This window comes from Aedes albopictus, chromosome 2 (genome assembly GCF_035046485.1).
Source record: "Aedes albopictus strain Foshan chromosome 2, AalbF5, whole genome shotgun sequence".
NCBI lineage: Eukaryota > Metazoa > Arthropoda > Insecta > Diptera > Culicidae > Aedes > Aedes albopictus.
The window spans coordinates 343,756,133-343,779,999 of record NC_085137.1 but is presented as its reverse complement, the minus strand read 5'-3'; the positions used below and the strand labels follow the sequence as shown (position 1 = coordinate 343,779,999).

Below are 23,867 nucleotides of genomic sequence, written 5' to 3'. Positions count from 1 at the left end.
TGATTCACAATGTATCCGTGAATCATTTTCTGAAAAAAAAAATCATAGGGTATTTTTAATAAAGTTCATGGAAGGTATTCTAGATGAATGTTTTGAAAAATTTCTTGAGGAATCTCTATAGAAAAAAAACTCTACGAATGTAGATGAATTTCTGGAACAATCTATGCAAAATTATGTGAAAGGAATTCTTGAAGTATTTACTAAAGTCATCCATGCAACATTTTTGACTGATACCCGTGCAAGACTTAATTAGGGAGTTCTTGAAGAAATTTCTGGAAGGCAATCTAAAGTCTAAAGGAATCCCTAGAAGATTTTGTTGAAGCATTTTTGACTGAATTCCTTTATGATTTCCTGGACTTCTTAAGTTTATCTACGAGGAGTTTCCCTCCTGGATAAGTCCCAGGAAGAATTACTTCAAAAATCCCTGTGAGATTTTTTCAGAAACTCATGGGACATTTTTAAATGAATTCTAGGAGGTATTTTAGCAAGGATTCATTAAAAAATATTGACAAATTTGTGGATTTTTTTCGAAACAAATCTTGGAAACATTTGTAAATTAATTTATGGTGGAAAATCTGGAGATATTTCTTTTATAAGAAATTACTAGTCGAATATAGAATAAAGGCCATGAAAGATTTTCTGGAAGAATTCCTCAAAAAGTTGTGAAGGAACCCCTGCGGCAGTTTCTATAGGAACTCCTACAGAAAATCCCCGAATGGATCTCACATTTTTTTTTTAAAAGAGTCTTTGAAGGAAAATTCTCTGACAGAAATTGAGATTTTCAAAAAAAAAAAAACGCTGGAGTAATTTCTTAAGCAAACTCCGAGAAACTTTTTGGAATAAATCCTTGGAAGATCGTTTGAAAGAATGCCTCAAATAATTCCCAAAGATTTTTTTGGACAAAAATCCAGAAAAGTTTCGAAAAAAAATGGGTATATCGCTGAAGGATATTGTAACTAAATACATGGAGGAACACATCTTTCTTACGCAACTCTATGTGAAACTTCCGGTAGAATCCCTTGTGGACTTTCTGGAGACGTTGGAAGTTGCTGTGGGAATTTCTGGTGGAATTCTTGGAAGAATTTCCATACATCCCAGTATAAAGTTTTGAAGAAACTTTTGAAAATTTTTCACAATAACTCTGGAATATTATCTGAAGGCATCGCTGAAAGTTTTATTAAACGAATTTCTGGAGAAATTTCTGAATAAATATCAAAACAAATTTCTGAAAGAATTTTTAAAATTATCCCCAAAGGAGTTTCTGCTTACATTCATGGATATTTTTTTTTTAAATATGAAGGAATTTTAGAAGGTAATCATATCATATGGGCTTCGAGGCCGTGCGGGTAGTGGCGGCAGTCGTCAAGGCATATCGTAAGCCTCGGAGTGTATGTTCCATTCCCGCTCCAGTCGGTGGAAACTTTTCATCATACAAAAAATTCATCACTGGGTTACTAGGTGTACTGTGTGTTGTCCGTTGTTTAGTGTAAGTAATGTGTTCAGTCTGTGCAGCCTTTGGCTGAACACGGTGTGAATTGTCTTTCATTACAAGATGCTTTGAAACAATTACTTGTGGAATTTGTAGAGTAGGAGGAATTTCAAATTCAAATTCCAAGATAACAAATACTCGGAAAAATTTCTTAGAGATTTTTGTTGACATATTTTTTAGAAGAAGTTCTGAAAACATTTTTGGTAGCTTTTCTGTAGTATTATCTAATAGATTCCCCAAATGAAGACCTTGAATTATATCAAAATGAATTTCTAAAGTACTCCCTGGGCGAAATTCTCAAACACTGACGGGCTTGGTGGTCTAATGGCTACCGCTTCTGATTCATATGCAGACGGTCCTGGGTTCAATCACTGGCCCGTCCCCAAGGTTGCGACCATTCATTTGCAAAGATTTACATTCATTTGCTATTATCTCAGTTCAGAAGCATGCTATCGAAAAACAATGTATGGATGAATTTAACCTTGTAGTTTTATCTGAAAGTTTGCCGAATAACATTGGGGTCGCAAACGTATACAAAAGTCGCGAGCGAGCTGTGAAGGCAACTCTCCACGCAGTGAATGTAAATTTCATTCACGCTGTGGAAAGTTGCCTTCACAGTTCGCTTACGACTTTGGAATGCGTGTGCGACCCCAATGTTATTCGGCAAACTTTCAGATAAAACTACAAGGTTAAATTCATCGATACATTGTTTTTCGATAGCATGCTTCTGAACTGAGATAATAGCAAATGAATGTAAATCTTTGCAAATGAATGGTCGCAACCTTGCCCGTCCCTTTCCTCCTACTTTGTATCTTTCCATCTCTTTAGGGGGCGTCCATAAATGACGTAGCTTTTTAGGGGGGAGGGGGGTGTGTGTAATGTTGTGACGAAGTGTGACAATAGGGGGGTAGGGGTTTATGATATGCTACGTAGCTTTCTACTAAACCTAATGAAAAAATATTTCGTAATAAATAAAATTTTAACTGGCAATAAGTATCATTATCCAGTAAATCAAAATAAAAAATATATTGCATTATTTATTTATTTTTTCTTTCACATCAATGTAAATAACCAATAATGGAGATCAAAGGCAGCCTCATTTCATAAGACATGCAGCTATCGGACGCAACAACTGTATCTGAGAAAATGGTTTTGAAATCCTGTGTAAAGAATAATGTATTATGTTTGCAGACAAAAATCAATTTCGCTCAAATGCTTCCCACGCCACGACCAATAGTTTGTTGCTTGTTATAGAGCACCGCACGAAGCTAATTTTGCAAAGGAAATTTTTTCTAAGTTTTGGCATTATCCCAGGAGCACCTTTCTACAGGACTTCCTCGAAGAATTCCTCCAATAATTTCATAAGGAGCTCTTCTAGCAGCTTTATAAGGAATTTCTCAAGGTGTTCTTCATAGGTTTCCCCAACAGGAGAAGGATAGCATTTTCACAGAAATTCCTACTTGGAATCCCAGAAATAAAAATTTCTGAAAACATTACATAAGGATCTGAAGAAATCTCAGAAGGAACATTCAGAAGAATTTCAGAAGGAACTCCTGGAGGAATTTGGATAGGAAATCATAGAGAAATTTCAAAAGAAACTCCGTGAAGAGTTCCTTGAGCAATTTAGATGGAGCATTCGGAGAAATCTTGAATAAACTCCTGGAAGAGTCTCAGAAGGAGATATTTGTAGATTCTCAGAAGGAACTCCTGGTTCAACTTCTAAAGAAAACACGGAAGAAATTTTTGAAAGAGTCCCGGAAGGAATCTCTGAAGGAATTCCGAGGGGAATCCCGGAAGATTATCGGGATATAACTCCAGGTGAAATCTAAGGAAGAAAATCCTGGAGGAATTCAGAAGGAACAATGGAAGGAATCCGCAAAGGGATTCCTCGCGGAACTCTAAGAGAACAGAGGAATGCCGGAAAAAGTTCCTGGAACAGTCCCGGGAAAAAATCCTGGATAAATCCTAGAAGGAAGTCCTCGAGGAATACCAGAAGAATCCAGGAAGAAATTCCTGAAGGAATCCGAAAAAGAACTCCTGGAGGAATCCCAGAAGCGATTTCTGGGAGGGCTTCCCGAGCACAAGGGCATACCTTACACATACCATGCGAAGAGCAACATGTGCTCTAATACCTAAAATTGTTATTGCTGCGTTATTCTACGAAATGTTATGAGAGCACCACAATAACAGTTGGAGGTATTTGAGCAGAGTTTGGTATTGATGTAGTATTTGGTGGTTTAGTAGTGAAAATAACCGCAGAACAAGATTTGCTATTAAATCATGCGGTCATCGAACAAATGAAACATTTAATAACAAGAAATGTTATTAGTTTGCTATTCAATGACTTTGGGATAACAAATACAGCACTTGAAATTTTAGGTATGCATTCATTATTGAAATAACAAGACTTGTTATTTTCTAGGTGTTATTTATACAAAATTTTGGTATTCGTTTTTGTTATTTTGCCTCTTATTACCACCTAATCAAGGGCATATCAAGGTATGGTAGTATTTAAGATAAATACCTTGATATGTTATTCTCTTGTTATTTTCTTCTGCTCGGGTTTTAAGGAATGCCGGTGGGGTTTCTTGACGAGATCTCTGAATGAATATCTGAGTGAATTCCAGAAGGACATCAAGAAGGAACTCCTGGAGGAATCCCGCAGGAAACTTCTTTGGGAAACACAGAAAGAAGTTCTGATGGAATCTCAAAATAAATTCCGGTTAAAATCCCTGAAGAGATGCCTGAAGAAACTGCTGGTGGAAGAGAGGAGAAGAAAACCTTGAAAGAATTCTTGAAGGAAACCATGGATAAACTCTTTTAGAAAAACATTAGAATACAAACTTCTGGAGAAATCTCAGAAGGAACTTTTGATTGATTGATTTGTCTTTATTAAAAAGACTTTCAGCCCTCAATGAACTTTTGGAGGAATCTAAGAAGGAACTCCGGAAGGAAAAATTGGAAAGATCTCTGAAGAAATCCCAGAAGGAAGTCCTGGAGGAAATAAAAAGGGAGAAATTCTCAAAAACGGGAATCCCAAAAGAAACTCCTTGAGGGATTTCAAAATGAACTGCTGTAAGAATTTTAGAAGAAAATCCTGCAGGGTCCTTCAAATGTCATGGTGAATTTTATTCAAATGAAACCAATTTCATATTCTGAAGAGATTTATTAGTGAGCAATCTAATATCTTCGGAAGATTCCTGTTCTTCGGCATCAACCAGAACGATGGGTGGCTTATTTAGTCATTAGCTTTGGTGATAATCTCCACTGGTTGCAGCTATGGTCTTGATGTTGGCGATCTGATCCTGGCAGTCAGCAATGTTGTTTTGCTATTGTTGTTTTTTTTTCATAATATTCATTACACATAAAAGTTAGAATTGAAATCAGAGCTTAATTTGAGTTTTTTTTTTACATGAAATTTGGGGGGGGGGGGGTGTTTAAGAAGCTACGTCATTTATAGAGGGGGGTATCTGAATATGTGACGAAATGCTACGAGGGGGGAGGGGGGTAACAAAAATCGCTTTAAAAAAGCTACGTCATTTATGGACGACCCCTTATCTCTTTCTCTTCTCGACATATACAATTCATAATTACATAGCCGTCGCTATAACAGAAACGGGTTGAAAAAGCCGTTTCCCTTCCTTCCAACTTTCCTTGCACAGTGTCAATCTTTCATATAACGCCTAAAAGTTATGCAATCAAGCGAACTGTGCCGCAATATCTTCAGAGTAATAAACACACTAATCTATCACCTTACGCCTGGCATCCATGCACCAATGTGTGTGCGCATTGCTAACCATACCTTACCAACACTCCGACATGCGCATGAATTTGTGCAGACGCAGAGGTATATTTGGTCTGATGTGGATACATATAAATGATTGCTACTTGCCTGTCATAAGCGGCAAAATAACAAATATCATAACAAAAAAATGTTCTCGGAAAACCCTTTTAATAACTTGTTTTGTCAGTTTCAATAACAACTTAATAACAGTGAATTTGGAAAATATTTCAATAACTAGTTTTGATATTAATTTGTTATTGATAATAATTGGAAAGCAAAATTTGCTTTGATATCAAAATCGTAACTAAGTAAATTATGATACTTATTATATAAACGAACCCACAAATAACATGAGTAAAAATACTTCAAATGATAGAAAAATACTATATTCAGTTTTAAATTCATTCTAAGAGAATGTAACGGAAGAATCTTCCAATAATTTCTCCGAGAGTTCTTCCACGAAATCATTCACAGATTTTCAAAGACTCCTCGAGAAATTCTTCCAGAATTATGAACAGAATCCCTTCAAGGATTTCTTCAGAATTTCTCGTGATTATATGTCCCGAATTTCATCTTGAGATTTCTCTGAAAATTTCTTTGAGAATTTCACCAGGAGTTTTTTGCGAAGAATTCTCCTGGAGTTTTCCTAAGATTTTGCCAAGAATTCTAATAATTGCTCAGAAGAATTACTTTTGGATTTTCTAAGAAGTTCTTTCGAAGACTTCTCCAGGGTATCGAAGGGTTTCTCCAGAGCTTCCAATATTATTTAAGGAATTTTCAGAGGATTCGTTTGGAAATTTCTTTCGTAACTGAATACAAAAAAGGAACAAAACAAAAGGACAGATCATTATTATCGAATTGTCACTTTGATTTCAAAACTTGTCACTGTTGTGCTATTGTTGATAAGTTGATCAATAGTACAACAATAACAAAACTTGTACTTCAACAAAACATGTTATTGAAATGTAATGAAGTGATTGTATATCAATAGCTTGATTATTAATAAATTATAACTAAATGAGATTGTCCAACAAAATTTGTCATGGGAAAGCTATGCCTTGATGATTAAATAATAACAAAACCAGATATAGAAACAGGTTATGTGGTTTCGTAGTTATTAATTTGATATTCTCCTCTGCTTGGGTAGACCCAGTGGCGTAGCCAGAAATTGTCTCTGGGAGGGGTTTTCAACGGCCAATAATACCTTTTTTGATTAGATATTTACATTTTGTGAAATGTAATGAGCAATTGTATTCGTAATTTGAAAATAGCGGCGCAGCCGAAAATTTTTTCGTCGCAAAGCGCTTTATACTGAAAATTTGTTCCACAAATTTTGACTCTGGGGGGGGGGTTTTAACCCTAAAACCCCCCCCCGTGGCTACGCCAGTGGGTAGACCCATATTTTTATATTTCGTCAGGGCCTTGAGCTTGAGCTTGATTGACCGCCCGCAGTTGCTACTCCAGTATCATCAGATCAGCTACACTCACACAAGGAACCAATGAGATAGCTGCTTGGGACTAACAGGTATCATCAGTGTGTGAGCGTTGGTGGTCTTGAATTTTTAGGCGACAATGGCGCCTGCTGCGTCAGGTTGCAGGTCAATGGGGAAGGGGAGGGAAGTGATGATTGCAATCGCTTGCCCACATCAGGCCGTTGAATCCTCTGCGCCTGCACAAGGTCATGCGGATGTTGATGTGTTGGTGGGAAATGTTTATTTTTGGCACATGGATCATGCATTGGTGCAAGGGTGCCTGGCGTAAAGCTATAGATTGTGTGAAGATTACTGTGAAGCGGAACAGTCCGCTTGGTAGCATAACTTGTAGACAATGCTGTGATGAAAGTTGGAAGGAAAGGTCTGGATCACTGTAATGACCATAACTCCGGAACGCCTTGACCGATTCGGACCATTTTCAATAGCAAGCAATGCGGTATATTTACGGTTCGATTCGGTTCAAGCTATTATCCGAAAAATCGACCAATGGGAAGTGAAATTGAGTCAAGTACAAGACACTGAAGACGACCTTACAGTTGAGATCAAAATACGTCTCTGTCAAAGGATGCAACTTCTTAGTGGAATTCAAAGGAACAGTACTTAACACGATTTTCTTTTTACTTTCTGATATTCCTCTAACAAGTCCAGATTCATTATCACCAATGGGAAGTGCATTAAAAGTTAGTGCACTAATTTTGCGCACAGACATACATACATACACACATACAGACATCATCTCAATTCGTCGAACTGAGTTGATTGGTATATGTGACTTGACGCTCCGCGCCTTCTATCGAAAATTCGTTTTTTGAGTGAACATATCCCTTTCGTGACGAACCAGCACAATTGTGCTGTTGAGCAATAACAGAGTTGTGTAATTTTTTCAACTGTTTAGTCTTTGGTTTACCTGATGTAACTTGTTTTGATAAAGGAGCCATTACTTATACTTGCATGTGTGCAAACAAACTTTTGTTTATGTTGTGTGTGAAATTGACCACAACATATTAAACAAAAAGTGAGCAAAAATTGTAAAACATGAAAAAGTTTTATCTGTCGCAAATTTTCAATTTTCGATGGACAAAGCTAGGAATCAAAAGACAAGGAGTAGTTCTAGAGAATGCCAAAGAAAAAATGTTGATATGTTAAAAAGTCTGAGAGTTCTGGAGAGCCAAATTTGAGCAATTTGTATGGAAATTTCACTTTTTTGAGCTCCGTCACGAAAGGGACAGTGCCTTTCAGTACACTTTGGTGTACGAGAAAGGCAAAAAAAAGATTTGCAATATAGGTGTTGCTGATACATTGCGTTTTTTTTTGAGAATGGATAATATTTCAAAGGTTTGCATATTTTTATATACTAGCCATACACTCTGAAATAAAAAAAATGGATTGATTTATCCAATATTGATGAAAATTGTTGAAAAAGTAGTCCTTTCTCAGCACAAAAAAAATCTGCCGTCAATATAAACACAATGAATCAAAACCCAACAACATTCCAAATACTGAATAAAAATCAAAGGTTGAAACAATTCTACTAAAACTGATATTTTGAGAATTTATTTGGCGGAACCTCTGAATGATTTTTAACAATAACTCAGAGGCAGCAAAGAACTACAAACGGTTGATTCATTCAACCGGCATTAAAATGCCTCGAGATGTTCGCGAACGGGGCTCCAGTAGCATACATCTCAATTAGCAAAATCATCCACGTTTAATTTATAGAGAATATTGGCTCACCTAATTATGCAGAAAATAATTGCAACCCTTCAGAACACTTCTCCACAATCCGCCCGAGGCGAGCAACGCACAAGAAAGAAGCGAAAATTAGCCACAACGACGGATCTGAAGGGTCTATCTGGACATGATCCTGGTGGGAGGTGGCCGTGACGTGCCGGATGTCGGTCGATGGCTGCTGGGCGCCCGACACGAACCGACTACTACTGATGGCAAGCGAAAAAACACTTCAGCAAATTATTCTGCATCAATGAGCATAACTTGGCTCCGCCAGGCCTCGCGCGCGCGATTCCTTGCCGTCCTCCCAGATATGGATTTCCATCCAGGGGGGGTCGCCGCGCCGCAGTGTGAAGTGCAGCGAACAAATAAACTTGGTGGTGGATAGTCGCAGGAAGTCTGTGGAGCTGATGCCGCCGGAGTCATGCCGAGCCGAACCGAGAGTGAAAGAGTCTGCGAGAGGGAAAAAAATCTAGGACAAAACAATGGGAAATAACGATGAAAATTTTCCACTAATTTGCGTGAGATGCTTAATTATAGCTGGAGGGGAAAATTAAAATTATAATGCTAACCATCATCGGTTAGCAGCCCGGCATTCAACTTTTTTCTCAGTTCGTCCTTTTTGCTATTCTGTCAGGCAGAGCCGAGACGGTCGCGGCAAGGGCACTGAAAGTAGGACCACAATTGTTAATTAAATTGAGCTGTCCGCTGCATTTTCTTTTTACACCATCTGTTAATTACTTGTTCGATTAAATGCGGATATTCAATTGATCCGCTAATGGCTGTGAAAAGTGGATCACGTTTTGGTGTGATTTTTTATCCCGAAACAAGCATATCTGATTTGGATTGTGATTGATAGTATTTTTTTGAATTGTTTTCACAAGCTAAAGTATTTCACAGAACGTTACCACTCATAGCATCCACAGTGACCTCTTACCTTTTTAAGGAGACTTTGAATCCAACAAATCCATGGAAATTAAAGCAAAAGAAATTCTAAGAAAAATTTAAGATTTCTGAGAAACTAATTTTGAGTGTGAATTTTTAGGAGAAGTCACGTGAAAAATATCCCTCAGAAGTTTGTAGAGAATTTGAGAAAGATCTCCTGAAAATATCCACAGACAGTTTCGAAAAAAAAATCTAGTTTATATGACAATTTTTTAAAACAAAATGTTGCAAAAGAGGTGGAGATTTGAACTAGCGACTGGCTGAAAGCATCTTTGATAAAGGCAAAAAAATATTGAAAATTATCCAGAAATATCAGGATGAATTCATATATGTGTTTTTAGAGAAATTTGTTCTACTCAGAAGTTTTTAAATCATCTGGGATTTCCTTATGGTTTTTGGAAAAATAAAACTAAATAATTTTTTGAGAAATTTAGATCATCCAAAACAATTGCAAAAGGAAAATAAGAAAGCAAAATCAAGAACAATCTTAAAAATATAAACAAAATTTTGTCTGAGAAAGTTCTCAGTAGATGACTATGGTTATACTCGTAAAACACTAAACTAAAAAGCGGTTTACATTCGGTACATATGTGTGAACTTCCACTACAAATAAAAAAGGAGAAACCATATTTGAAAATCAAGCCTTTCAAGGAAATCCGAGATAGTCCAAAGAACATTCATCCAATGCCTTACTGGTCATCTGCAATCATCCGGTAATCTAATCAAACCCCGATTTCAAATCTCTCAATTTGCCTTCTAAAACCGAAACTCATCCGGTGCGATTAATTTCGTAATTGACTTTTGTCCCCTCAGCGATCGACTTTCACAGTAAATAAAACGAATCAATCTTGTCAATCAGACTCGAAATCCACCCAGAATCCAATTTCGAGGACAAGCTGTCGAAGTGATCATGATTCGGCAGCCCAAACTTACCATAATGGATCCGGAGAAACACGCAAGACGCAAACCGGGCAGCAGTGATTTGCCCTGTTCTGTTCCTCTACCCTCTGTGTTCGTGTTTTATTTCAATTTAGCTCCCAAATCCTACCCGCATCAAATGGGGGAGGTCAGAATGAAGCCAATAGGCAGCTCAATGGTAGGTCAGATGGTGGCGTTCGTCTATTTTGTATCCTTGCGGACGAAAAATGTTGGTTGGTGATGACAAACGACGATGTCACCCTTGGACGACAGCCATAGATTCTGACTGGGTCGTTTGCATTGAGGGGATATCCTAGATCATTTGAGGTAATCAGATTAATGTCAATTTAGGGATTGCTTAGTGCTTTTATTTACGGGAAACAATCAACTTGTATCTGGAGATGTTGAAGCTCGTTCATAGGAGTAAACATACAATGCCAAGCCAAAACATTTTTTCTCAAAAAAACGAGAATGAAAATCAAAATCCTTACTCTATAAGGTCTCAAGTGATAGAATGTAACTTTCACACCTGAAAAACTTCAACAAATAGTTTAGGCATAATTTTCATAATTTTGGCACTTTTTTTTACTTATTGAGCATTAACATTTCAAAAAGGGTGTAATTAATTTTTGAAAGAACACCTTCTACGTAAAGCAATGCATCATATTTGATCGCTCCCTCTTATTGCACCGCCACCGTCGAAAAGTGTAATTTAAAAACTGTTCTGCTTCAGTTGTTTTGGGAGCATGATTTCGAAATCGACACATGATTGTGCATGCAAAATTTTGGTTATTGATATCTGATACTGTTTTGAATGATCGCCAGCTGTATGAAGTTTTGCAAAGCATTTTTGGAATATTGAAAATATTTCACAGAATATTGAAAAATCCTCCGAGGATTTTTTCTCGGATTCAAGAATTACGTCGAAAATTACTTCTAGATTCTCCATAAATTACCCCAACAATTTTCCAGCAGTTTCTCAGAGATTTTTTCTACGAAATATCAAACTTTTTTTTTCGAGATTTCTCTGATTATGAGTAATTCTGCGGAGAATTCATTCATAAATTTTCTTCGTATCTGAATACAAAAATGGAACAAAAAATAAAACTTGTCTTAATTATCGAAAAGCTTATGAAATAGTAAGCCAAGAAACCGACTCTGTCCCAGTAAGGATGTAAAGCTAGATTAACTACAGCCTGATCAATGTCTTTGCGTCAACCATCGACAAAAACGATGACGTGAATGATGCGTTCTACGAATGTCTTGACAAGACCTCTGGTGAATGTCGTAAACACGATGTTAGGATTTTCAACGGTGACGCCAACGCACAGGTTGGAAGAGAGGGTGCCTCGGATACTTACTGATGGCTGACAATAACGTGAGCCGTGAAATTCGAAGGCGCATCATCTGCGGAAGTCGGGCCTACTACGGGTTGCAGAAAAAACTGCGGTCAATAAAGATTTCACCCACCATGTACAAAACGCTAATAAGGCCGATGCTCGAAGAGGACCTGCAAGCACTTGGAGTTTTCGAGTGACGCGTGCTAAGGACGATCTTCGGCGGTGTGCAGAAGAACGGAGTGTGGCGGAGAAGGATGAATCACGAGCTCGCTGCACTTTACGGCGAACCCAGTATCCAGAAGGTGGCCAAAGCCGGAAGAATACGGTGAACAGGGCTCGTTGAAGGAATGTCGGACAACAACCCTGCAAAGCTGGTGTTTACTACTGATCCGATTGGCACAAGAAGACGTGGAGCGCAGAGAGCACGATGGGCGGACCAGGTAGAGCATGACCTGGCGAGCATTGGGCGCGACCGAGGATGGAGAGCGGCAGCCACAAATCGAGTATTATGTCTTGTCTTAAATGTGATGTTGAACAAATCGACACTGATTCTTCATTAGGGCCTAACTGACATTTTCGATTTCTCTTCATCGGTCCTCTTTGTGTTTTTACGGAAAGTGTATTAAGATTCCAAAGATTTTTTGGTTGAAATGCGAAGACGACGACTACATCTTACTCTAGAAACAAAAAGAATAATGATTTTGTTTGTTTTGATCAAGTTATTAGCGAAAGAGAGAGTTGACGAAGAGAAATCGATCAAGTCAGTTAGGCCCTTAAGAAAAATCATCGTCGAAATAAATGTATGTATGTATATATTTCAGCAGACGGTATCCCGGGTAGAGCTTAATGGCAAAAGAATGGCAAATTTTACCATTAAAACAGAATGTTTGAATGGCAAAATGTGTTATTTGTTTGTTTGAAATAAGAGTTAAAATAACAAAAATAATAACAAAATTTTGGTAGCAGAAAAACTTAAAAATAACTTATTTTGCCATTGTAATAACAAAGTAATGGTAAAGCATGCGAATTAAATTGAAGAACAAAATAAGTTATTATTGAGATATTGGTAACAAAATAAGACCAAAATTAACTGTTATCGGTGAATAACAAAATATGGCATTCTTGAATTATTGGTAACAGGATAAGAACAAATTTAGCTGTTTATGTGGCGATCAAAATAATGGTAGGTTTAGTTGTTCAAATTCAATTTAAAAAAAATGGAAGATTCAGTTATTATTTCAAAGTAGCAGAAGAAAGGTAAAATGCGCTATTTCTTTTTTTTTTCAATAACATTTAAGTTCATCAATCAAAGTAAAAACAGTTTTATTTTGTGGAAATTAAAAACTCAAAACGAAACGAACTTAAAAATCAAATTCACTCTGATGAACGTAGCCTTCGTTGCGTCGAAAAAGATATATACGTCGTTTTGCAAATTATACTCTTTAATTGTTTGAGTTCTAAATTAACATAAATTAATGTGCATCAAATAGAATCCATTGCGAATCAAACACACAGCTGAGAATCCGGATTTGTTTACTTTTGCGAGATACGTCGAATTGAAAAGTTATGCTTGAAATATACAATATAATAGTTAATGGTATATTAAGAGTAAAATATGTTATGGTGCATAATGTTTATAAATAGTTTCTCACAATATCAAAATAATGACAAATTTAGCTAGGAATGTAAATTACGTTATTGTTTTGATATTTTATACAATTCATTATAAAAGGTGCTAAATTGCAAGTTTTACCATGATAGTAATTTTTGTTATTGATGTGTTATTTAGCATTATTCATGAATAACATATCAATGACAAGATTTGCTATGATTGTATATTTTGCTATTGATTTGCCATTTTAAGTTTTTCACAATAACAGAAGAAGGGCAAAACGAGATATGATGGCAAAGCCAGTTATTATTTTGTCCTTTGTTTGCCATTAGCCTCTACCCGGGTACGCTAGCTGACTATCATCAGAAGCTGGACGAGCGGATAAGTGAGATCAAAGAGAGCGATATTCTCAATACTTTGTGGGAGTTTATCCACGCCACGGAGCGATGAGCACGGCAGTGCTGGAGGTGATATGTACTGCTTGAAGACAACTTGGAAACAGGTGGTTCAACGAGGAGTACCAGAGTGTAACGGACAAAAAAAGCCATGAAGAAAATGTGATTGCGCAAGTTAGTATGGAACAGAACGATATGCGAAGGTTTTACAAAACTGTCAATAGCATATGGAGAAGAACAGCGCCTTTTCCCGTCATATGCATGGATGGAAGTGTTGCTTGCTTAAAGGTAAAACAATGGTGGCTCCAAGGAGGAGACATCACTTCGAGGAATTGTCGATAGGTGGGAATGAAGATAACGAACAAGCGATGAAAGTTCCAACGCTAGAAGAGGTTATGCCAGCCATTAAAGGCTGCAAACAAATACTAAACACAAAAGTCGATAAGAGAGCCTCTGGTGTTTTTGCACGTGCTACCACAATTACTGGAGGACGGCATACGGCGACTTCGCATAAACTACGAATTGTACCAAGTATATGAAGAGATAAATATAATGAAGCACGACAGGCTGCAGTAGGTTGGATCTTCTTCTTCTTCTTCTTCTTCTTCTTCTTCTTTATGGATCTACGTCCCCACTGGAACTTGGCCTGCCTCGCTTCAACTTAGTGTTCTTTGAGCACTTCCACAGTTATAAATTGCCTGCCACTGCATGAATTTGTATATTGTGAGGCAAGTACAATAATACGCTACGCCCAGGGAGTCGAGAAAATTTTTTCGACCGGGGAATCGAACCCGCCGTCTCCGGATTGGCGATCCATAGCTCGAATGCCAGAAAAACGACAAGCTTAAATCATATTCAGCAGATAACCAGGAAGGGATCTTCAGCTTCGTGAAAAATAGCGTACACGTTAGCTTTTTTTTGTAGTTGAGGAGGACGTGAGGAATCTAAACGTTCAGGGAATTTTGAAGATATTAGCCCAGGACCATGACCAATGCAAGAAAATGCTGCATTTGGCGTAGACTCACCACTACGAGTTGTAGCCCATCAAGTATCATGCATCAATGCAACCTATTTTTTTCTGTTCGGGTGAGCCAGTGTTAGGTACATATCGTACTGCTCCATTGCCATTGAGAGGCAATGAAACATTGATTTCTGTACAGTTCTTGTTTTGTCTTGTGTTTTGTTAACTCAGAGGTTCACATTATTGCATGGGGTGGTGGGACGCATCATCCCCCCCCCCCTCCAACACAGCAGCAGCCAAGGCAACAGTTACAGTGCTGCTAATAACACAAAACAAAAATCCCGTCCGTTCAATAACTTTTTTCACAAGCATCCAATCGTTTTGCGGTCCTCGAAGGAATGATTCATAAATGATTTTTCTACAAGAAGCCTTGATCGTTTTGAATTAAGGAGACAAAGGGGCGACCTTTGGGATTTTTTTGTCTTAAAGGGTAAGTCCTATGCAAACGTCGAACCGCTTGCGCTAAATTATGGTTTCACCGATTGCGCTGAAATTTTGTCCAGTTCATATGGGACCTGAGAGGGATCTAAAAAGTCGACTGGAGCGAGGATTTATGTTTTCCATACAAGCGTGTCCCATGCTATTGCTCATATGAGTGAATACAAAAATGGCTACCCTGCAATTAGCAATAGCACAGAATAACAATGTTAACAACTCGCCCACAAGTCCCTATTATACAACATTGTTTTCAACGTTGTTAATTTTGTGAATAAATGGGTCCATCCTCTGTTTAGAGAATACGAATCAAAATGCGTCTTGAGACAATAACATTTCACCTTCAGTGAACTTGTTATTATAATCAACAGGAAAACGAAATAGATTCGGTTGAGAAATAGTTCCAAAAAGAGCGATTATAAAAGATATTATTCATAATGCAGAATAATTGTATCATCTGCCGCTATTGTTCCATTACGAATGTTATTGCATAAAAATACTTCATTTGAATACTTAAAAAAATCAACAAGAACTGATCATTCAACTTTACGATACCGAACATCCATGAAATTCAATAGAAAACTATTCCCTCATACCAAATGACCATAAAGCACTGAAGCGCACCGTTTAATAAGTTATATTATTTACTACCCAACAGCTGATTGGATTACAACATACGGTTTGACCTTTACCTACCCATCGTGACTTCTGTAAAATCCCAACCAAAGCCAATCTTTCTCTCCATTACAAACCCGATGTCATTGAGGTTACTCATCTTCAGCAAAAAAAACCTGTCCTATCAAACATCGGTCCCAAAACCAATTACAACTGCCCACCAACTGGTCAAATCAACTCAAGTGCAAAAGTGCATTATGAATTTGAACAACCATATGCATAAGCCGGCAGCGGCAGCGCCAGCACACGCCGGTGGTGGTATCGCAGCGCCCCCAATTCAGCCCGAAGCGATGTCACCATATGTCAGTTGACCGGCCGGCTCCATCCGAAAACCCAGCGAGCAATGTAAGCCACTGGCACGGCTCCATAACCATACCTAGGCTTGCTTGATGCCGGTTCGGAGTCGACGACCATTTCTAATGTCCATAAATCACAGCGAAATTTGTTTCGGTAGCTGTAAAACATACGCACTGGATGCAGATGCCAGCGGACGCCGCCACCCGACCGGGGACCAAGAGAAGGTGGAGTGCGTGTATTGACACCTAGATCTTTGCGGTTGATAGCACGTGCCACACAGTCTGTTTCCAGCGAAATCGGATGCACCTCCTACGGCCCACCGACCGACCGGTGCACCACGCGTAACGTGCTGTGGAAAAGCGGGGGAGGATGATGTGTGATTTGTTCATCTGCGTTTGCCCCTAGAGCTGGTGCAGTGCAGAGGTTGTTTAACTAATACCCGCACTTATGAGTGGTAAATCGCACGTTCAAAGTGGTGATCTAGGGAAAAAATCTTCGATTCGTCGTGCGTATATAAACTATCAAGAACGCTTCCACCAGCATCACTCAGCTTGCTGAATCAGATTCAGTAGCTTGGCGTTGCAAACTTCACCAACTTTTGAAACAAGATGCACAATCAATTTGTAAGATAAAAGTTTTCCCTACCAAGTGTAGATCAAACGATAAACTCACTTCCTTTTTGCAGGGGCTAATTCTGGTGGTTATTTCGTGTTCCCTGGCACTGCCACAGCAGCGACGAAATGGAATTTCGATCACAAGTGGAGGCGGAGGAGGAGGCGGAGGAGGAGGCGGTGGTGGTGGTGGCCCGGAGAGTACAGCCACCATCGTGAAGCAGGACCACCAAATCAACCCGGACGGGTCGTACAGTTTTGCCTACGAAACGAGCAACGGAATTCAAGCGTCGGAAAGTAGCCCGGATGGAGCGGCAGCCACTGGCGAGTTTTCCTACACGGCTCCGGAAGGTGACAAGATCCAGCTGACCTATGTTGCCGACCAGGATGGATTCCAACCGCAGGGAGCCCACCTTCCCGTGGAACCGCCGGTACCGGAGCACGTCATCAAGGCACTGGAAGATATCCGTGCCAACCCACCGAAGGATCCGGACTTCAACCCGGCATTCCTCGAATCGGTCATCGCCAGGCTGAGACCCCTGCAAGGTTGAAGACACAAGACTTGTGAAAGAGCGCGTTTAAACTTAGCTTAATTTTGCTGTGCATGTACCATTTCTTAGGAGCAAATAAAGTAATTTTCTTCTCTTCACCTTGGTTGGAGAAAGATTGAAAAACGTTGGCATTATTGATAGGCTGACCAGCTGCATTAAGCGGGACAAATAATTTTTCAAATACGCGTCATTGTCGTTCATAATCAATCCATCTTGGGTTAAGGCTATTCGAATGAAAAATGTACAAGATAAATCTGTTTACCGTAGAGAGGAACGCTGCATACTACAGAGGATTTTGCATCATTTTCTATAACATTAAGGTCCCACTCTCTTCCATTAGACATGACAAATATTAGGCCAAACAAGCCCAACAAACGACCAACACAACCAATAATTACAAACAGTGTAATGGCACTTTAACGCACATTAATTTTGCAAAAAATCAACGTTTTGTGTTGCTCAAAGTTGGTTAAAATGTCGGTCTAACAAATGGAGTCCTTCGAATATCACCAGAACATGGTTGTTTATAAGTTTGCCTTTCAATTTCTCAATTAATCAACTGTCTTCGTCTTTTAAAATAATCAATTGTACATTAAAAACCTTTTTTCCAGAACGGTTGTGTCTTAAGGGCTAAAATCACGATATGTCCCAATACATGTTTTTACTATAACATTGTTGACAGTGCATCGATTTTTTTGATATTTCGCCCATACAAGGAAATCGAGAGGTTTGTGCTCAAAATTTCAGCCATTTCCTTCACCAATTTCAAAAGTAACAGAACAGCTCTGACACGCTAAACTAGGTGCTGTATAAAATTCATTTTCACACGTTCTACTCTTTCATTGCTACAACAAAAAGTACTGCACTGATTTATATGGAATTTTGCAGGTCAAACGAACACATCTTAAAATGTTCCCAAGCAAAATTTGATCAATTTTAATGTATCCGTTACAGAGTTACAGCTTTATTTCTGTGTCCCGATTATTGCGGATACAGTCTTGATTTGTGCGATTAGAAATCGGAGAAAATTGGGTCGATTTTGAAACTTCGTTCATTTTGCATGGGGTTAAAAAAATAGTGTAAAATTTTGAACCTCATTCACTTGAAAGCGGGTTTTTGTCACGCCCCTTTGCTTCTAACCACTCAACTGAGAGAATCTTGAATACTTAGAATTACAAGATCTTCACAAAATTTCATATAATACAGAAAATCAGTATTTTTTACGAACACAACGTTCATGGCAGCATCCTCTTTGTTGCAAAACTTGGAAACAATGAAGAATGTATGAGCATATTTTTAAAGTATGAATTCCAAAACTTTTTTTACTACTTTAGGCCGTTACAAGTATTTATTTCATTTTTTATCCGTGGCTGCCTCAACCAGGGGGGGGGGGAGGAAATAATAAAGCATTTATAAATCTTAAAAATATAGAAAAACTCATCGGTTTCGTAAATTGTTTTTTAGCATGATCCGATATTTTGATAAATATTGTTTTATCTGCCCCCTCAAAATGCAAAAAAAAAAAACAGTCAAAACATTTTGCAGGGGGGGTTGGAACACAAAAAAAAAATCAAAATACAACTTGTATTAGCCTTACGAACGTATAATACAAAAAACAACGTATTTTTTTGATTTTCAAATAACTCAACGTACATAAGGACTGTATCGGAAATTAACTATAAACATTCAAAATGCTCTATCTCGACGCACGGCTGGCCTTTTCAATCCGGTTCTTCTATGAAATCTTCACAATATAGTTAAGTTTAGAACAGCTTGAAGAAATTTGGAAAATGTTTAGTATTATTGAACATATAGTTATATGAGTATACCACACAAAATAACAATCTGTTCAAACTGCATTTTTTTTTTAATTTTTTTAACGTTTCAAATATTTGTTGCGGAAAAAATTTCTACGGAGAAAAATCTGGAAAATAATGATTATTACCAGCAGTTATGGACACATAACATATCACTTAAAACAGAGTTTTAAATTGCTTATTTTGGATAGAAAAACCTCCAACATTAAGATTATGGTCTATCCCAAAAAACACCTACTTTTTGGTCGAACTTTTACGCTCTGTTTTAAATATCTTTAGAGGTTATAAAATTCCGTTCTCTGGTAAAACTACCTCTTCAATAGATTTAAATACAGTGACCCCACAATTTATGAATCGGCAAAAATGACCACAGTTTATGGATCACTCATTTGATCAACATGGTGATTCATAAATAGTGTACAAAATTAAGGTGATTCATCGGTGTGGGGTCACTGTACATGCGCAATCGTTCTTTGAAGACGCATAAAAAAAGAGTTCCTCGAAAAATGGCCTTTTTTTCATTTTTAAGAATTGCCCTAAACTGCGGAGGGAATTTTTCTTGATAAAAATAAGTTTCCTATATTATGAGCATTCTGGAAAAGAATATATTTGCGCAAAAATAAGAGGAAAAATTGAATATTTTCCCACAGTATTCGTAATTTTCAATTTTTAGGAGGTGTCCAAATTTTTAAAAACATATATGCAATCTTTGAGATAAAAGTCCAAGTTAAATGATTATTTTTTGAAAATCAGAACTGTCATTCTTTATTTAAGAGATTTATATAGTATCTCCGAAAACAAGTTTTGTTTATTTCGAACAGATTCTTTTTCAGGCAATTGTGAACGTTTATAGTTAATTTCCGATACAGTCCTTATGTACCGATGGGTAAATTATTGGTTAAATTTGAACTCACGACTCTTGGATTTTTTCCCAATTTAAACAATAATTTATATAAAATACTGGTATAAAATTAGTCATTTTTTTAAAGAATTTTTCGAAAATATATTTAGAAATTTGACCGGCAGTTCCTTCGGAACTACTTCGTTGATTTTATTTAGCAATTTTACTGGTAATTCCTCCGGATACTTTTTTTTAAAGTCTACAATTTAACGGCAGTTGAACCAGCTTAATTGAAAATTGAGCATCAGTTTGTGTATTTTATTATTCAGATACAGTTGAAATCTAGCTAATTCCACTGTGAATTCATGCAGAGTTTCTTTGGCGACACCTTCGTGAATTTCTATTGCAGTTGTTTTGGGGTTCCTTATGTAATATATTTGTATTTTATGTTTTGTATTTGTAATTACTCCTCCAAAATCTGTTCATGACATTCCATAAGCAATTTCTCTTCTTTGAAAATTTCTTGAAGAAAATGTATACAGTCATCCTTCAACAATTTCTTTATAAATCTCAACTGAAATTTTCTGGGAAAATCCATGGATAAACCCCTTATTTTTTTCAAAAATTTTAAAGGCTTTTTCAAGAGCAATATAACTGAAAATTCCATCCGCCATCCAGGAAATTAAGGAATTCACAACGAGAGTTGCTGAAAGAATTTTGAAGGAATAAATATTATAAATTAATTTACAAAGCAACTTCAGTTTACAAAAGGATGGCCGAGAGAATCTGAAATGGAACTAAATTATTTTAATAACTGTAACGGAAAATCCAAAGAATTTTCCGCAAAAAAGGTTTGAGAAATTTGCAATGATAATGACGAGAGAGTTCCCAAAGAAGATGCCAAAATTATTTCGTAGAAATTGTCGAAGGAATTTGTATAATGGAAATTCTTATTACTGAAGAAATTTCGGATAAAAATTGAAGTACCTTTCAAAGAATATGTTGAGGCAATTTCAAAAAGGATTTTCAAAATAATTGCCAAAGACAAGAATTGCCGAAATACTTTTGAAAGATTTACTGAAAAAAAACTAAAAGTTATTAGCCTGAGAATTATTCAAAGGAAATTTCGTTGAAAGTAGTAAAACAAATTTCGAAGCAAGTTTCAAAGGAATTTCCAAGGCTGCCCATAAAGAAATTAACTTAGAAATTTCCATAAGTATCACTGCAGAAGCCACGAAGAAATTGTCTGACGAATTCATGGGAATAGGACAGATCGGTGAAGTACTAAATTTGTAGTAATGAGCTGAATTTTAGTATGGTGAGAAGGTCAATTCTCTGTTTGTGCAATTAAATGGTGCAAAAAGCGTGGGTATTATGATTCCTTGCCTAATTTGATGCTGTTTGAACAAAACTTTGGGCAACAGTGTTGTTGTTTTCTCCATTTCTTGCAACCTAAACAACATAGTTATCCAAAGTTTTGCTCAAACAGCATTAAATTAGGCAAGGAATCATAATACCCACGCTTTTTGCACCAATTCATAGCAGAAACGGAGAATTGACTCTCTCACCATACTAAAATTCAGCTCATTACTACAAATCTAGTACTACACCAAACGTGCCCCATTGCTGAGTGCTTCACAAAACAATTCCGTGTATTCCTCCTGCAAAGAATTTTTAAAATAATTATAAATCGGGATATTCGATTGGATTATAAAAAGTGTGAACTTTTTGTGGCTACGCAGTCTTTATTCTTGAAACGGGTTTATTATTGACTCAGCGTTTCGGCATTTAGGGATGGTTCCGAAACGTAGGATAAATAATAAACCCGTTTTAAGAATAAAGACTGCGTAGCCACTAAAAGTTTACAGTTAAGATTTTCAGTCGATCCACACAAGCAATTATAAAAAGTTATGGTGTAGAAATTTACAGAAAATATGCCCGAAAAAAATTACGGGGAAGTTCCAAGAAAAATTCCAGAGAAATTCTCGGAGAAATTTTCAGAAGCATTCCCGAATTAATCATTGGATGAATTCTCAAAAATTGTTGGGAAAGCAGAATAGAAACTGCAAAGAAAATTACCAAAAAAAAAAACTGGACCAATTAAAAAAGTACTTGGGAAATTTCCAAAATGATTGTCAAAGAAAAAACTATCGTTGGAAAACTGCAGGAAAATCACCAAGTAAATTCGTAAATGAATTGTCGAAGCAGTTTCCAAATACAATTATCAATGAAATTCCAAATGGTTCACTGGCAGATTCCTCGTAGCATGAGCCAAGAGATTTCGTGTGTACTTCGCAATCAGCAGACCACTGTTCGAATCCATATGAACATTTTACTTGTATATGGTTTAGTTGTCGATTCGGTTCTAGCAATTGCTACACCGATTCTAGCTGTATCAAACGGGGTGCTCCATTTATGTGCATCCAAGTCAACTTAAATTCATTCTTTAAGTGTATGAAAACATTTTAATAGGAACTTCCGAAAGAATACACCAAGAAATTTCTGAAGGACCTCACAAAGAATTTTGGCAAAAAAAATACTTGAGGAATTAAAAAGTAATTTTCGCACAGATTTTAGAAGACAATGTCATAGAAATTCCTAAAGGTATAGCTGAAAGACTGCTCAAAGGAGTGAGTGATGGAATTTCCGAAGGAATTTGCAGAGGAATTATCGAAGGAATTTCTTAAGTTATTTCCGGAATTTCTGGAAAAATTACAAAGAGAGTCCTGAAAAATTTGCCGAAAGAAATTACTAAATAAGGGAATTGCCGAAATAATCCCCACAGAAACCACCGCAGAAATTTACAAAAACATCACTGAAGATTTTACGAAGAAATAATCTGAAAAATTCTTAGGAATTGCAGAAAAAAATCAAATGAATTGCAGAAAGAATTTACAAACAAAAATGGTTAATTGCTTCTAGACCTTTTTTTTATTATCGTACAAATTGGGCCAAAGGGTCTCAGATTTTCATGAAACTTTTTGCACAGGCAGGGCTCAAGGATACATGAACAAAAAAAAAATGAGGAAAATTCAGGGTCGCCTATTTTTCCGGAAAACTCAGGTGGATTTTTTTTGTTTTCCCCTGGAACTACTTACTTTAAAAAATCATAACTCAAGAACGAAGCATCGTAGAAACAAAGTTGTTTAAGAAAATTAAAGTAAATTTTCTCAGAAATCCAAAAAAAAAAATATGAACTTGAAAAAGTTTCCCGCAAAATTTTCCACAGTTGAGAAAATTCGTAAAGAAAAGCTGAAAAAACTATGCCCGAACTCGTGGAAAATTTTCGAAAAAAAATTTTTGAGGAGGGTATTTCATAAGCTTTAATCGCTGAAATTTTTGGAATGTACTTATTTTTCGTTTTTGAGTTATGGCCAATTTTGTTGAAAAATGTCCAAATGTGCCACGAAAGCCTTTTCTTTAAAAAATCATAACTCAAGAACGAACCATCATAGAAACAAAGTTTTTTATGAATATGAAAGCAAATTTTCTCAGGAATTCAAAAAAAAAATACGAAGTGGAAAAAGTTTTCCACAATATATTCCACCGTTGAGAAAATTCATAAAGAAAAGCCGGAAAAAACTATGTCTGAACTCGTGGAAAATTTTCAAAAAAAAAATCATTTTTGGGAATGTAATTTTATAAGCTTTGCTGGAATATTTGGAATGTACTTTTTTCTCGTTACTGAGTTATGGTCAATTATGTGAAAATGACCATGTAAGCCTATATAATATGGTAATTTTCAAAAAATTTTCCATAACTCAGGAACGAAAATTAAGTGCATTCAAAAATGTCAGCGAACAAAGCTTATGAAATTACCTTCTTAAAATATTTTTTTTTTAATTTTCCACGAGTTCGGACATAGTTTTTCCGGCTTTTCTTTATAAATTTTCTCAACGGTGAAAAATTTTGTGG

General features: G+C 36.9%; 2 protein-coding genes across 3 annotated transcripts in view; one reads left to right on the top strand and one right to left on the bottom strand.

The window, feature by feature from the left end:
- The window catches only part of LOC115263159 (Krueppel-like factor luna), a 271,925-nt gene that overhangs the window by 243,481 nt on the left and 4,577 nt on the right, over positions 1-23,867 (bottom strand). The window lies entirely within an intron of this gene.
- On the top strand, positions 16,099-17,380 carry LOC109430876 (pupal cuticle protein Edg-78E-like). The gene is made up of 2 exons (XM_019706963.3): positions 16,099-16,755; positions 16,818-17,380. Exons 1-2 carry the CDS (start codon positions 16,741-16,743, stop codon positions 17,292-17,294), a joined length of 492 nt encoding a protein of 163 aa, XP_019562508.3. The 5' UTR covers positions 16,099-16,740; the 3' UTR covers positions 17,295-17,380.